Source organism: Phyllostomus discolor, chromosome 7 (genome assembly GCF_004126475.2).
Source record: "Phyllostomus discolor isolate MPI-MPIP mPhyDis1 chromosome 7, mPhyDis1.pri.v3, whole genome shotgun sequence".
Lineage (NCBI taxonomy): Eukaryota > Metazoa > Chordata > Mammalia > Chiroptera > Phyllostomidae > Phyllostomus > Phyllostomus discolor.
The window spans coordinates 40,746,162-40,762,753 of NC_040909.2; the positions used below are offsets into that span (position 1 = coordinate 40,746,162).

The 16,592-nt window shown below is 43.2% G+C and overlaps 1 protein-coding gene across 2 annotated transcripts in view; it reads right to left on the minus strand.

The window, feature by feature from the left end:
• Nucleotides 1-16,592, minus strand: part of SLC6A11 (solute carrier family 6 member 11) — a 133,708-nt gene that overhangs the window by 15,522 nt on the left and 101,594 nt on the right. For both annotated transcript variants that reach the window (XM_036030806.1, XM_028518917.2), the window contains 2 exons: nucleotides 11,235-11,338; nucleotides 5,579-5,703 (listed from right to left, as the gene is read on the minus strand). In XM_036030806.1, coding sequence (XP_035886699.1) covers nucleotides 5,579-5,703; nucleotides 11,235-11,338 — 229 coding nt within the window. The remainder of the gene's footprint in view (nucleotides 1-5,578; nucleotides 5,704-11,234; nucleotides 11,339-16,592) is intronic.

A 16,592-nucleotide genomic window follows, 5' to 3' on the forward strand; every position in this document is an offset into this window, starting at 1 on the left:
TGTTTTCTCATGACTGAACTGAGGTTATGCAATTTTGAAGGACAAGAACACCGTGAAAGTGATGCTGTGTCCTTCTCGATGTGCATCCCATTAGGAGGTTGAGTAAGTCAGTAAACCTTAGTACTGATGATATGTACCGCCTGGTTAAGTGGGCAACTGCCAGTTTTCCCCATTGTAAAATTTTTTTTTACTGCCTTTTCCTTTGTGATTGATGAATATCTTGAGGAGGATATTTTGAGATTATGAAAACATCCTTTGTCAAGTCAAATTTTTACCCATTGATTTTTAGCACCCACTGGTGGATCTTGCCTGCAACCATTATTCCTGCTCTATTTGCCTAATGGGTTTGTGTTTTCTTCATCCCTTCTATATTTATTAATCAGATTTTTTTTCTGTAAAGAAGAGCTGTCCTTTCACACACATTTATTTAGTTATTCAATTTTTATTTATTTGAGTATAAACTCATGGTATTTAGTTTGTTCTGTGTACCTTAATCCAATACTATCATTTATTTTGCTTTTCAGATTGTTCTAGGTTTGGCCATTGGGAGCTTCTTAAGATGGACTGCTGTGTCCTTTTGACATGCCTCCATCCTTTTTCTAAACATGTCTTTATGTTCTGGCACCACGAAATATTCTAGCTTCATCTTGTCCTGCCCCCGTGTTCAAATTTAAGTGCCTTTCCAAGGAGTTCTGATCCCTTTTATTGGAGAATGGTGTTTAGAAATCAAATCTGGCCACTAGGTATGCCCATTGCTATGGTGTATCATTGTTCATAGGTCCTCTCAGCACACACACTAGGAGACATATGTATGTACATTCACCTGCACATACATATACAGATATATTTCTATATCTATCTCTCTGTATATTAAAACCATGAGTCTATACTGATACCTCCAGTTCTAATGTAGTTCATTCTAGCTTCTCCACTTTCCTCATATGTAACTTCTTTCTCAAACAGAGACAAATTTGTCTGTATTATCTGTATTGACTGGTTTGTTCAGTCCTAACACATACAAACAATAGTTACAGAATTGCTAACCCATACCAACATACTAGTAACAAGAATACAGTACACTTAGTTTTGTTTTTAGCCTTATAATATCCAGCCAAAATACTGTTTCCTTGAACTTTACTTAGGTTAGTTCTCTCCTTCCCCATTCCTTTGGTGTGATTACATTATTCATTTGTAATACAATCAGACTCATCTGTTACTGTCTGTATTCCCTCTGTGTTCTACTACAAAAGGTAACTGTTTATTTGTTTTTTTTTTTTTAGGGGGGGTTGTTATGTGAAATCTTGCTGTGGTTCCAACAGTCAGAGCTAATGGGAAAAAAGATACACTCAGAACTGCTGCTTCCCTCTCATCCTCACTACTCCATTTCTAATTGCTACTTTCTTTCTACCCCTGTTCCATCCACTCCCCATAGACAATCCTTCTCTTTAGAGTCTAATTTATCTTCTATACTTATTTTGTACATATGAGCAGATGTATTTCTTATGTCCCCTTCTTTATTACATGGTAGACAGGATACTATAGATACTTGCTTTTTAAACTTTTATACATACATACAGTTGTAATTTAAATAAATAACTATTCACAGTAGTTAGTAAAAAGTAAATATTCATAATAGCCAAGACATGGAAACAATGTTGGTGTTCATGAACGGAGGAGTGGATAAGGAAGATGTGGTATATATGTGTAATGGAATATTATTCAGCCCTGAGAAAGACAGAAATCCTGCCATTTACAACAAGGATGGGCCTTCAGAGCAATGTGCTAAGTGAGATAAGCCAGAGAGAGACATACTTCATAGTAGCATCACTTACATGTGGAATCTAAAGAAAAAGCCCAACTCATAGAAACACAGAGTAGGAGAGTGGTTGCCAGAGGCTGGAGGGGTGGGGGAAATAGAGAGAGGATGGTAAAAGGGTACACATTCTCACCTGTGAGCAAGGTCTGAGTATTTAATGTGTAGCATTAAATACTACTGAGTATTTAATGTGTAGCATGGTAAGTATGGTTGGTAAAACTACAAAGTATAATTAAAATTGTTAAGAGAGTAGACTTAAAATGTTCTTACCTCCCCCCAAAGACAAATCTGTGAGGTGATGTCTTACAATGTTATTTGTTAATTATACCTCAAAAAAGCTGAAAAACAAAATCACATCCCTAAATTTCTGTTTTGTTGATTTAAAAACATTGTGAATGGATGTTAATTTTTTTCAAAGGCCTTTTCAGCATCTATGGAATCTTCTGACTTGTTTATAAATCTACTAATGTGGTATATGACATTAAAGGACTTCCTAGCATTGAACCGACCTTGCATTATTATTCCTGGAATAAATTTTACTTGGTCATGGTGTGCTAGTTTCTTAATGTGGTTTTGCATTCTGTTTGCTTTTATTTCCTATTTTTATATCAATATGGATGAATGACACTAGTCAGTAGTTTACTTTCTTTGTATTATCTTTAGCTGGTTTAGGTATCAATATTATACATGCTTCAATAAGGAGTTAGGGAGTTTTTCTTCCTTTTCAATGCTCTGGAGTAACTTTTCTAGCCCCGGGAGCATCTGGAGCATCTGGATCAAAGGTTTGGTAGAATTCCTCTGTGAAACCATCTGGGCCTGGTGTTTTCTGTGGGGTAGCTCCTTAATAACTTTGTCTATTTCTTCTATGGAAATTGGTCTGTTTAAGCTTTCCAAATGAAATGGGGTCAATTTTGGCAATCTGTGTTTCCTGAGGAAAATATTGATTTCACCTAGGTTTTCAAATTTATGTGCACAGAGAATTGCAAAGTAATCTTATGATTTCTAGAAATGTTTTCTGCTTCAACAATTATTTCTTATTTGTCAGTTCTTATTTTGTTATTTGTATGTTTTCCTTTTTTTCTTGATCATCTGGTACTTTTAATTTTTAAAAACTCAGGATTTCATTAATTAGACCTACTGTTTCTCTATTCCCTACTTCATTAATTTCTGCTTTCATCTTTATTATTTCCTTCCTTGTGCTTTCTTTTGAGTCTGTTGTTATTCTTGTGGGTTTTTTGAATGGTGAGTTCAATTTTATCATTCTTTTATTTTAATTGATAAATGTGTTTATTATGGTTTTCTCTTATTGCTATTTCTATCTTTGAGTCTTTGCATCTCCCAGTTTTTGCTTCATAAAGATCATTGCTGTCTTATTGGTGCATATATTTTTAAATGTGCTCTATCGCCATTGGGAATTGTGGCTCTTAACATTAAAAAGTACTTTGTCATGCTTAATGCTTTTAGGCTTGGATTCTACCTTGTCTGATATCAGCATTGCTATTGTTGTGTATCCCTCGATTTTTACCCTTTGTGATCACTGTGCTAGGTGTGTCTCTTACATACAGCCTGTAGGTTTTATTTAGTGAGCCAAGTTGAACATTTTTTAATAGATGAGTTAAGCCCATTCACATTTACTAATATGATGGATATGTTTGGTCTTAACTGTGACAAAATATTTTATAATTATGTGTATTTTTTATATTTGTTATACTTTATATATTCTTCTTTATAAATGATTTTTGGTACTTAGGAAGGTTTATGTTTTTGTTCTAGTGGTTACCCTTACACTTACACCTTTTAAATGTCCTTATGCCCTGTTTTCTTACTTGAACCTTTACTCTCTGGCTCTCCTGGTCCCCACCCGATGTCCACCCCCACCCTCTAACACAGCCTACTGCCCAACCCCACAACAATGAGATTTTTCTATTTTCCTCTTGACTTCTCTTTCCACTTTTTAGTTGAATGACTTCTACTTTATAACAGTACACAGCATTTCTACATTAGTCCTCTACCCTCTTCCCCATCTTGGTCTTAGTCTTAGATATACTTACACAGTTTCAGGTGCTCACTGTCGGTTCTTTTTCTGAAGTTTTCCCAGTCATTGTTGGGTTGGATGAAGCTCACCCACAAGTAGATTCCTCCTAATGAGTGTAGATGTCTCCAAGTTCTTGTACGCTGAACATGTTTTTTTCTACAGCCTCCACATTTGAAGAAATGGCTGGACAGTAAATCCTTGATTCACACTTCTTTTTGTGAATATATAGCCTTTTTAAATGCTGCTCCATAGTTGCCTTGCTTTGTATATTGGTCTTGGAAAGTATGATGACAGACTAATTCTCTTGCCTTTATAAGTTATTTAATCTTTTTTGCCTGGAAGCCTCGAGGATTTTATCTTTATCTCAGAAAGGGAATATCTTCACAAGGATGTGAATGGAAGGGTTGGCCATTCGGGGTTAATCTTCCGTAGTAACCAAAGAGTTCTTTCAATGTACACATTAACTTTTTTTTCTATTTCTGAAAAGTTTTCTTGAATTATAGTTTTAAATATTACCTGTTTATTGTTTTTTCTTCTTTTGCAATTCTGATAATATGAATATTATTTCTTTTTTTATTTTATTTTGTATTGGCTTCAGGTGTACAGCTTAGTGGTTAGCCCATCATATCCTTTCCATAGTGTTGCCCTCGGTGTCTCTAGTACTCCAACTGATGCCATGCATAATTGCAGTGTCATTGGCTGTATTCCCTAGGCTGTACTTACACCCCGTGACTGTTTTGTACTACTTATCTGTCCTCCTCAGCCCCTTCAGCTCTTTCACCTAGTCCTCCAACCCCTGCAACCACAAGTTTGCTCTCTGTGTCTATGAGTCTGTTTCAACTTCGCTCTTTAGATTCCACATATAAGTGAAATTATGTGGTATTTGTCTTCCTCTGACTTATTTCATTGAACATAATACTCTTGAGTTCCATCCATGTTGTCACAAATGGGAAGATTTCATTCATCTTCATGGCTGAGTAATATTCCATTGTGTGTGTGTGTGTGTGTGTGTGTGTGTGTGTGTGTGTTTCATTCCACAGCCTTTTTTATTTTTTATCCATTTATCTATTGATGGGCACTTGGGTTGCTTCATCTTTTTATCTTGGCTATTGTAGGTAATGCTGCAATGAACATAGGGTGTGTGTGTTCTTTCAAATTAGTATTTTGGGTTTATTCAGATAGATCCTCAGAAGTGGAACTGCTGAGTCATAAAGCATATCCACTTTTAATTTTTAGGAAATTCCACACTGTTTTCTACAGTGGCTGCACCAATCTGCATTCCCACCAACAGTGCATCAGGGTTCCCTTTTTTTCACATCCTCACCACTTGTCATTTGTGGATTTATTGGTGATAGTCATTCTGACAGGTGTGAGGTGATATCTTATTGTAGATTTCATTTGCATTTCCCTGACAGTTAGTAAATTCCTATGGTCATTCAGGTGAGTGGTGATGGGAGTCTGGGCTGGTGGGGAGACAGTGAAGCTGGGGAAAAGTGGATGAAATGAAGCAACATTCAGGAGGAAGAATCTACACAACTTGGAGATGCCGTGGATTCTGGGGTGAGGAGGTGTCGAGGTTTCCCTCCCAGTTAATTCCCAGCATCCCGGTGTGAGAATCAGTGGTAGGGTCACTGCCAGAGACCTGACCCAGGAGAATGAGCTGAAGAGAAAAAATAGTGCTTTCATTGTAACCATCACCCAAAGCCTTCCCCACCTTTGGCACTTACCTGACTCTGCCACTTCGGCAATAGGCACCCCCTGCTCATATGCCATGAAGCCCAGGACCGAGAAGATAGCAAAGCCAGCCACAAAGCTGGTGCCGCTGTTCAGGCAACAGAGCATGATGCAGTCCCTGAGGGGAAGCAGTTAGAGGGGCTCAGGTCAGAGTGGGCTGCACAGGCTGGAACATTCTGTCTGAGCACCATAGCTGTCTTGTGTGGCAAGCAAGGCAGTGAGGGCACAAACAGTGTCACTTGCCTGGCAAAACCCATGTGCTTCAGAGAGGTTAGGTGGCTGGCCCTCCATCACACAGCTTCTGCTGCACCTCTAGAAGATAGGCAGGTCACAGACCAGAAGCATAGAGAGGGAGTGGGAAGGGGGGAAGACTGGCAAGTGGGAAAGCGCACAACTAGAAAGAAAACACTTGGAGACAAACCAATGCTCTTCCAAATCCCTGGTAGGAGAGGAGCCTAAAAAGGGGGCGGGGGGGAAGGAGGGCAGAAGAAGCCTCTGAGAAATAGCTGCTTCTCAGCCAAGGGAGCACCCATGGGCTTCACAAGGGAAGCTCCCCATAGCCTCGGGAGAAGACGTCCCTGCTGGCCAAGCTTTTTACCAGAGCAGCACCCCACAGACCTCACTGCTCAGTCCCTGCTCTGCTGTGGCTGGAAGGCAGCCCTTCTAGGCCAGGCCCTTCACAGAGAGATTTATCAGAGTGATGATTGTCGCCTGACTTTGGGTGAGACTCGTGAGCAAAGAAGTACTAGCAAAAAGCCATGACCTAGGAGAAATCACACTACAAATGACTTTACCAAGATGAAGAAGATGGATCCCTCTAGTCCCAGATCCTCCCACCCCAGGTTCCCCCACCTCATGAGGCCAAGACAGAGAATAAGACTCTTAGGAGCTCAGCCGCTGCAGATCGCGTACTTGGGAGTTAGTCTCACAACATGTGTGATGCTCCACTTTAAGGGAGCAGCTCCCAAGTGGCCTGTTCAGCCCCTTGCTGCTGGAGACATGACTAGCCTGAAGTGTCCCTGCAGATGGCCAGCTGCCTCTGCTTCTCCCTATCAGGAGCTCATCACCTCCTCAGAGTGCTTTCCCCTTGCTTGAAAGCTCCTGCTGCTTCTAGAGTAACTTTTCACATCACGTTTGACCAAAACCAGCCTTCTTTAATAAGTTTTAGTTCTACCTTCCCAAATAACCTGGAGCTCCTTCAGGCTTGGAAGTTCTAAAGATAGTAGCTCTATATCTCCTTGAATTTTTGTTCTCTCAGTTGAACATCTAGTTCCCTTACTAGTCCCACATCCTGCTCATGATCTATAACACACTGCAGTTTGTTCAGCCCCTCTTCCAATGGTATAGCAGCACTAGACTCAAGAACAGAGTGGACTCTCACCTCTTCTTCTCTTGACACCATGCTTTTTGTAATACAACCACAGGGAACACTAATGTCAGTGACTGTGACACCCTGTTGTCTTGCAATGACTCTGAGAGTCAAGGGCACAGTGGAGAGGGCATTAGACTGGGGCTTGGGTTCCAATTTTCCCTGCAATATCTTTTCCCTGGTCCTAATCTCCAAGCAGCCCTAAGCCAAGGTGCTTGGGTAGACTGAATCTTTTTACTCTTGGGCCTCATGATAGATTAAATCCTTTTCCATCAAGTAGTGGCCCCTCTACTTCTTTCCTGGGGTGGAGCACATCTCCCTGCCCCATGGACTTCAGACTTACTTTGGCTAATGGATGTTAGCAGATGTGACACAAACAGAGGCTTCAGATATGCTCGTGTGATTTGATTGGTCCTTGGTCCCTTCTGTGATTTGCCATGAGAAAAAGTTCTGCAGGGGAACTGTTGTCCCTGCCGCCTGAACCCAGAATGTACCGATACAGACCAGACTTGAGCCCGGCCTGCATCCTGGAGCCAACTCCACTCAATCCACTGCCCAAAGGAGAACTTCCCCAGCTGACCGGCGGACTTGGAAGCAATAAAAACCAAAGGCTTGTTGGGGTAGGCCACTGAGTTCTGGGGTTGTTTATGATACAGCATTCCTGTGGCAGGGAGTGACTAATACAGGTTCCTTTAAAGGACTCTTCTGGCAGTGTAGATGCAGGATGGGCTGGTAGACCTGGGGACTTTATCTGCAAGCCTGATGTACCTCCTCTCAAAAGGAAATTCATCTCAGGTCAGGGTGAGGGCAGAGTTAATCCTGGGGTTGCTCCTCATGCCTGTTTCCTGACACTGACTCACCCAACAGTGGGAAACAGGGTGGTGCCGGTGAGAAAAGCGTTTTCTTCATGCCCTCTGCATTCAGGAATTCTGTATAATTTGGATCTGCAATGTGTTCAGTTCTGTGCTAGGGTTTTTCGAGCACTGTGTCACAGAATCTGGAGGCTCAGGGAGGAGCAGCACACCCTCAGGTCTCACAGTTGTCTGGTGGTGAAGTTGAGATGTGCATCCATTTATCTCCAACACCAAGCCCACGGTTTTTCTAGCACTTACACACAAAGGATGCTCCCTAAGAATCAAGACTTCCAAACCCTGACTTGTGGAGAAGTATCTCTGGGCAGCATATGGTTGCTAAAAAACAAATGTCCTTTATCGCAAAGTCTCCATCTTGCCCCAGAGGCCTCCCGAGAGGTGTACTCACACCACCAGGAAGCCCTGCAAGACCTGAGCTTGCTCCCAGCCCTGTGTCCCGTACCCCCACCCCCAGAGGACCCACACCTTCAGGGGATGGAGCTCAGCTGCCTGTGTTCTGAAGTGAGGATTTTCCCTGCCTGGTTTCCTCTGTCCACATCCCTCTAATTCCTCCTCCACAGACCACCTTCTAGGTGAAAAGCTTATGTAACAAGCACTGTGAAGTTGGCAGCAGCTGAGCCAGCTTTGAAGACCTCCAGAAGCCATTATGCTGTCAGAAGAGAGGGTACTAATTTACTCCCTCTGCGCTGGGAAGAACTGCTTTCGAAACCATTTGGTAAAGGAAATAAAATGAGCCTTTGGATTTGGAACATCACCTAGGGGACTGAGTTTCTTTTGCTGAGGAGAGGAGGACAAACCTGCTTGTTGGATGGGGAAGCAGAAGGGATCACCAGTGACCAGCATGTTCACCCCCGTGCTCAGTGGGGAAGAAAGTTGCCACTGCCATGAGACACAGCCTGATAGCAAGGCAGTCTTGGCTGAATCCATACCAACTGCTGTAGCGAGGAAAGAACTGATCATCCCTGGGAGTGATGAACAGGGGAGCAAGAACTAGAAAGGTCCAGGTTCCAAGCCACATTCCATCACTGGCAACGTGAACATGAGCAAGCGATTTACCCTTGGGACTCAGTTTCCTTATCTGTATAATGGTGTGTCCCTTCCACACTTCCTTGCATGTCAGCCAGCACCACACTAGACTCAAGGGATGGTGGCAAACAAGAAGACCCAGCCTGTGTCCTCATGAGCTGACAGCCTAGTTGGAGGTGACTGACGGTGACTGAGTGATTTCTGCAGTGCCCAGCACAGAGGGGCCACACCGCATGCCGACTGCTGATGTGCTGTAGCTCTATGCAGGCAGCATCCCTCTCCAGTATCCCAAGGTGGGCACTCAACTTGGACTCGAGGTCTGCTGTGCTGCTCTCCCGGTCCCGTGGCCTTTCTCTCCCTGCCCATGGTTTCCATTTTGTATTGTGGCTGATTGAGTGCTTCACATCTCATTCCCCAGACCTGCCTCCCCATGAAGACCGTGAAGGCAGAAAGGGTCTTTTGGACAGCCTGGTCTGACATGTGGCCTCTGCAGTACACCTCTGTGCAGCTGTGCCCAATCACCTCTCTGCCCAAAGGCCCGCGGGACCAACACAACTTGCTGCCTGACTGTATTGGATTCCACAACAGCTGTTCTTTTCAGCACGTTGGACCTTTCACTTTCACTTCTGTGGTGCCCCAGTTCCCCCAATTTACAAACTATAGACTTCTGCTGTGCCATTGCTGTATCTCCCGAGGTACCAATTCCAGTGTCTCACAGTAAGACACACAGTGCACATGGCTGACTTAACAAATGGGTTAATAAAGTGATCATGAAGCTAGCTTTCAGAGAGGATGCCTCCCCCTGACCACCAGTGAGGGGAGAAAAGCTAGACATTGAGTTCTATCACCAGTGGCCAGTGATTTAACCAATCATGCCTATGTGATGAGGCCTCACACACACACACACACACACACACACACACAACCCCAAAGGAGGGGATTCAGAGAGCTCCCAGGCTGGTGAAGATGCAGAGATTCGGAGAGAGTGGCATACTCAGAGAGGGCATGGCAGCTCCATCCCCTTCCCCCATACCTTGCCCTATGCATCTCTTCCATCTGGCTGTTTCTGGGTTATCTCTTTTCATAAGAAACCAGTAATCTAGTGAATACAATGTTTTTCTGAATTCTGTGAGCTGTTCTAGCAATTTAATCGAACCCTGTCAGTCAGATGCACAGATCACAACTTGGACTTGCAATTGGTGTGTGTAGCAGGGAGGGGCAGTCTTGTAGGACTCAGTCCTTAACTTGTGGGATTTGGTGTCATCTCTGGGTACACAGTATCAGAATTGAGTTTAATTGAAGGACACCCAGCTGGTGTCTGAGAATTGCTTGGTGTGGGGGGGAAATCATGCATACTGGAATTTTATTCCTCATTTTAGAATGGTTTCCTTTTAAAAAATATTTAACTCTTTAAACAGTCTGATGCTTAGTATGGCGCATATGTGAAGGAAAGTATGATTATCTACCTTGATTATTTCCCTCCAATACTTATCCTATCTCAGAATTATGTGCTGAAACCCTTCCTTTATCAACTAATCTGTGATCAGAGATGGCTTCATTGTCATCATTTGATGAGTTTATACCTGAATAGGGAGCTCTTGGATTCTAAGGAAGGGAGGTGCTGTCCAGTCATCCCTGAATATTCACCTGCTGTGACCAGGCACTAATTCAGGGGTGCAGAGACATCAGTAAACAGACCAGGAGCCTAGACTTAGAGATTAGGATGCAAAATTCTGCTGTACCATGCACTGCTGGGTGACCTTGGGCAAGTCCCTGGACCCCTGTGAGTCTCAGCCTTGTGGCAGAACTCAGACTGCCGGCCTGGAGAGCCAGGCAGCCAAGGTCAGACAGCCTTGGGCTCATCTCCCCGTAAGCCCCAGCTGGGTGCTGGGCGTGGCCAGCTGCAAAAGGCCAGGGAGGGAGGCCTGTCAGGCTGAAGGGCATGCAGGGCACTGGCTGTTCCAGGTGGGTCAGGAAAGGACCCTATTGTCAAGTGGGAAGGGGCAGGAAGCAGGTTTAATAACAGAAGGCAGAAAAAACAAGGCCCTTGGTGCCAGAAGACATAGGTTCAAGTCCCAACTTTGCTACTTACTAGCTGCATGACCTTGGGCAAGCCACTCATCTACCCTGGGAAAAAGAGTGAGACGGAAGCCTGGGTAAAATTCCAAAGTGGATTCGCTTGCAGCCTGGAATGCACTCTGATAATGTTTGTTTTTTCCCTAGCTCCTCCATGGCCTATCTTTGACACTGGGGCAGGGAGAGGCTGAGAAACAGCCATCTGTCTGGCCTTATAAGGTGTGGAGACAAACACAAGCTGTCTAGGCAGAGTGAAGAGCTCTCAGGGCTTGGTGGAAAGCTGGCAGGGCCCAAGAAAATGCTCACCTGTAGCAGTTGTTGTTATAATTGTTATAACTTCCCAGAGCAGTCAGACAACCCAGGCAGATGGCATAGGAGAAAAAGATCTGTGTTCCAGCATCTACCCAGACCTGCAGAAAGGCACAAAGAAGTTGGCACAGAGAGAAGTCAGATGTGCAGTGGCCCTGTTCCCTGAAATCCCCCATCCATACACATCCTCCGATGAGACCAGACAAAGGGATAACCAGACTTCCTAACCTTCTTAGGAATGTGATTTTTAGGAGTTCTATTCTTGGAAACCATTTGATTAAATACAAATTTCCTTAATTAATCCCAGAATTTTTCAGAGGTTATAGATAGCAGTTCACTTATTAAGAACTAGGATGTTTAGGGCCTGCCTCAGCTGTGTAACCATGGAAAAGCTACTTAACCTTTCTGAGGTTTTGTCTCCTCATCTGCAAAGTGGGAATGAACTTCCCTTTCGAGAGTGTTGAGAGGATTTACGTAATATGGAATGTAGGCCCCTGGGATGTGGAGCATGCTCATTGGCACATTTGAACCAAAGAGTCATTTTTCTTCTTTGTGACTAAGACTACTATGAAAAAACTGTCATAGAACTTCTGGCCAAGATGGAGGCATAGGTAGACACATTGTGCCTCCTCGCACAACCAAAAGAAGGACAACAGCAATTTAAAAACAAAAACAACCAGAACTGACAGAAAATTGAACTGTATGGAAGTCTGACAACCAAGGAATTAAAGAAGACACACTTATCCAGACCAATAGGAGGGGCAGAGTCAGGCAGCTGGAGTGGAAAGGACTTGCAGCAAGGTGGTGGCTGGTGGACCCAGTGAGGCAGTCTCTTGTGGAATGGGGTATGCAAGGCTGCAGCTGGTGGACCGGGTGGTCCCACATTCGCTTGCAGATAAACCAGGCAAAACAAAGGGGAAGTGGGATGGACCACACAACCCAGGGTCCCAGCACAGGGAAATAAAGTCACAAACCACTGATTGAAAACACCTGTGGGGAGGCCCACAGGGTCCTAGAACGTACATAAATCTACCTACATGGGAATCAGCACCAGAAAGGCCCAATTTGCCTGTGGGAAGCGAGAGAAGTGACTAAAAGCCAGCAGAGAGCAGAGCAAGTGCCATTGTTCCCTCTCAGACCCCTGCCCCACATACAGCATCACAACCCAGCCACGTGGGTTGGTCCACTCGGGTGAACACCCAAGACTGTGCCCCTCACTACATAACAGGTGCATCAAGACAAAAAAAATCTCCCAAACAAAAGAACAGATCAAAGCTCCAGAAAAAATACAACTAAGCAACAAAGAGATAGCCAACCTATCAGATGCACAGTTCAGGACACTGGTAATCTGCATGCTCACAGAATTGGTTGAATTTGGTCACAAATTAGATGAAAAGATGAATGTTATGCTACATGAAATAAAGGAAAATGTACAGGGAATCAATAGTGATGGGAAGGAAACTGGGACTCAAATCAACAATTTGGAGCAGAAGGAAGAAATAAACATCCAATCAGAAAAGAATGAAAAAACAAGAATTAAAAAAAATGAGGAGAGGCTTAGGAACCACCAGGACATCTTTAAATGTTCCAACATCCGAATTATAGGGGTACCAGAAGGAGAAGAGGGAGAGCAAGAAATTGAAAACTTATTTGAACAAATAATGAAGGAAAACTTCCCCAATCTGGCAAAGGAAATAGACTTCCAGGAAGTCCAGGAAACTCAGAGAGTCCCAAAGAATTTGGACCCAAGGAGGAACACACCAAGGCACATCAGAATTACATTAACCAAGATTAAAGATAAGGAGAGAATATTAAAAGCAGCAAGAGATAAGGAAACAGTTACCTACAAAGGAGTTCCCATCAGACGGTCAGCTGATTTCTCAAAAGAGACCTTACGGGCAAGAAGGGGCTGGAAAGAAGTATTCCAAGTCATGAAAGGCAAGACCTACATCCAAGATTACTCTATCCAGGAAAGTTTCCATTTAGAATGGAAGGGCAGATAAAGTGCTTCTCAGATAAGGTCAAGTTAAAGGAGTTCATCATCACTAAGCCCTTATTATATGAAATGTTAAAGGGATTTATCTAAGAAAAAGATTATTAAAAATATGTACAGTAAAATGACAGCAAACTCACAATTATTAACAACACAATTATTAACAACCACACCTAAAACAAAAGCAAAAGAAACTTAGCAAACAACTAGAACAGGAACAGAACCACAGAAATGGAGATCACATGGAGGGTTAGCAAGAGGGGAGTGGGAGGAGGAGAGAGGGGGAAAAGGTACAGAGAATAAGTAGCATAGATGGTAGGCAGAAGATAGGGGGAGGGTGAGAATAATATGGGAAATGTAGAAGCCAAATAACTTACATATATGACACATGGACATGAACTAAAGGGGGGGAATGCAGGTGGGAGGGGGTGTGCAGGGTAGAGGGGAGTGAAGGGGGGAGAATGAGACAACTATGCTATTTATTGATTAATAGCATAATCAATAAAATATATTTTTTAAAAAACTCATAGGATTCTGTTCAGGGAAGCACTGGCATAGCTGACCTGAGCATAAGAGGTACCATGGAAAGTCAACCAAATGTTTACCACTCTTCAAAATACATGCATTTTAGGCTTCTTAGGTGGTACATATGGAAACTACTTTCTCATTCCCTATAATCCCCTCGGACAAAAACTGCTGTGGACAGCATGACGTGCACATCAGGAATTACAGTGGCTTCCCTAACACTTTCTCCTGGGCTCTTTTTGAGCTAGGAGTTATGAAGGAAAACCCATGAATAAAAGCCAAATGCAACTGATGCTTCTGAATTGAGTGCCATCTAGAGAACAGGGCTTTGCACTAAATACAAACACTAGCAAATATTCATTAAATACAAGTGCCAGGCACAGGTGCTGAGTCCTGTATGCATTACTGCTGAGCCACTTGAAGATTCATAGCAACCCTATGTAGTGGGTGCTTTTATTAGCTCTCTTTTACAGCTGAGAAAACTGAAGAACAGAGGTTGAGTGACTTGCTCAATACCAGACAAGCTGGCAGTGACAGATGTGGTTCATGGAAACTCACCTCTAGAGAAGCATGCTTAACCAGTTCTGGAATTTCAGAGGTCTTCAGGTGTAACCTCCCACTCAACACAGGGCTTTCTTCTGAGTACTTCTGGCGGAACAGTTTCTACCTGATCACTGACAGTGACAGGGAGCTCACTATCTCATGATGCAGCCCCTTTCTTCATTAGAGAATTCTGACCATTACAACATTTCTTAAAATGAGAGGAAATCACCCTTCCTGTTTTCCTAGCCTTGGGGCCACCCAGACCACATCTATCTCTTCCATGTGGCAGCACTTTAAAGATCTGAAGAAAGCACCAGTGCCTCCTGGACCCTAAAACTCTGTCTTTTCCAGGCAAAATACTTCTATTTCCTCTTTCTTGGGGATTTGATTACATGACAGGCCACTCTTCCAGGGGTTGGCTTGATTTTTTTAAATCATGCAACAGCTATTAAAATTGAAGGTCATAATGCTCCCTCTCAACTCAAGAAATGAGTACCTCCCCCCTCTTTAACATAGGGTCATTGAGTTTAGGGTCTTGGAGCTAAATGAAGAGCTTAGGGAGAGCTCTTTCATAAAGCGTGTGTATTGGAGGGATGGGAGGACTACCAGCAGATGAGTGAGTTGAAACATGAAGGGGAAATGAAAATGGGAATATAAAAAACTTCAAGAAATTCTGCCTTAAAGAGAATTTAAAAGATAATGTGGTAGTGAAAGGGTTAGTAAAATTTGGTAAAATTTTATTTATTTTTTTTAATCTTCACCTGAGGACTTATTTTATTTTATTTTTGCTTTACAGAGCTGAAGGAGGAGAAAGGGAGAGAGGAGGAGAGTGAGGTTGAGGGGAGAGGGAGAGAGAGAGACAGAAACCAATGCGAGAGAGAATCATCAGTTGGTTGCTTCCTGTACATGCCCCAGCCAGGGATCAAACCCGCAACCTAGGTATGTGCCCTGATTGGGAATCAAACCCTCAATTTTTTTGGCATACAGGATGATGCTCTGATTAACTGAGCCACACTGACCAGGGAAGGAGGATTTATTTAAAATGGTAGAAACTTTCAGATGCTTAAATGTTGATAGGAAGGGTCCAGTGCAGAAAAAGAAATGTGGTGAAGATTTAGGAGAAAAATGGATTCTGTTTTTAAGTTCTCCCGTACTGTTTCCCCATTTGGTATCTCAGTGGATTCTCTTTACCCAAATTACCTGAGTTGGGTAATAAAATCCCAAAGAGAGAGAAAATACATGTATTTTGCCTGGAAAGGGGAGAGTGCCAAGGTACAGCGAGCACTGGTACTCTCTTCAAGTCTCAGAGGCCAGTAAAACACACAGAGAAGAAAAACAGCACAGCTGGTAACTCAGGAACAAAACCAGATCATAGGAGATGCCTGCAGGGATGCTCAGTGCTCCCCTAGTCTCATGCTTGTTTTTAATGCCTCTGAAAAATGAGTGTCCTCTTCCCAGGCCAGAAAGAGAACCCCCAGCCGTGTGGGAAACTGGTTTCTCCAGCAGAACTGGGCCCCATGGTGAGTGGTCCCCCACCAACATGGTAAATAAACTCTCTGCCTTTGAAAACAGCAAAGAGAGCTTTCCATCCATATGTCTCAAGGATGAGCCCCCAAACCATGATTTTTAACTTGTAGGAAATTTTTCTTGCAGTTTACTCACCGAGCATGTCAACATTAAAGCAGATGTTTGTTGTTTTTGCCCAGCCATCATCTACCTCCTCTTTTCAGGTAACAGCACCCCAATTTTCGTGTGGGAAACCACCTCCTCCTCACTCAGAGATAGATTGGGGGGGGGGGGGTCACATGACCATGGATGGTCAATCAAAGCATTTCTCTTGGCCACAATGATTGGGTCAGAGATGAGCATGTAACACAAAACAGGACAATGAAACTCAACCCGGGGACTTTTAGTGGAGTCATTGCAAACAGAACACATTCTTGGCCATGAGGGAAGAGAAGAGCCTACCTGAGAATGAAGCCAACACAGAGTCTAGAAGCAGAGTCTAGAGCAAAGAAGGACTGATAATGGTGATGTGACTGGAATCACTGTGTCCAGCCATAACTGAAATAAGACCTACCTTAAAACATCTCAAGTTCAGAGGCCTCTTTTTCTTAAGTCAATTTCAATGGTATTGCTGTTATTTCAAATTGAAAGAATTCTGACAAATAGCAACATTACACTCTTAGAAAAGCCTAGAGGCTGTCAGCCTAAAGCCTACAACCAACCCTAAATTATTGATGAACCATTTAGTGAGTGCCTTCTGTGTGCAGAACCCTGTGCCAGACTCTGAA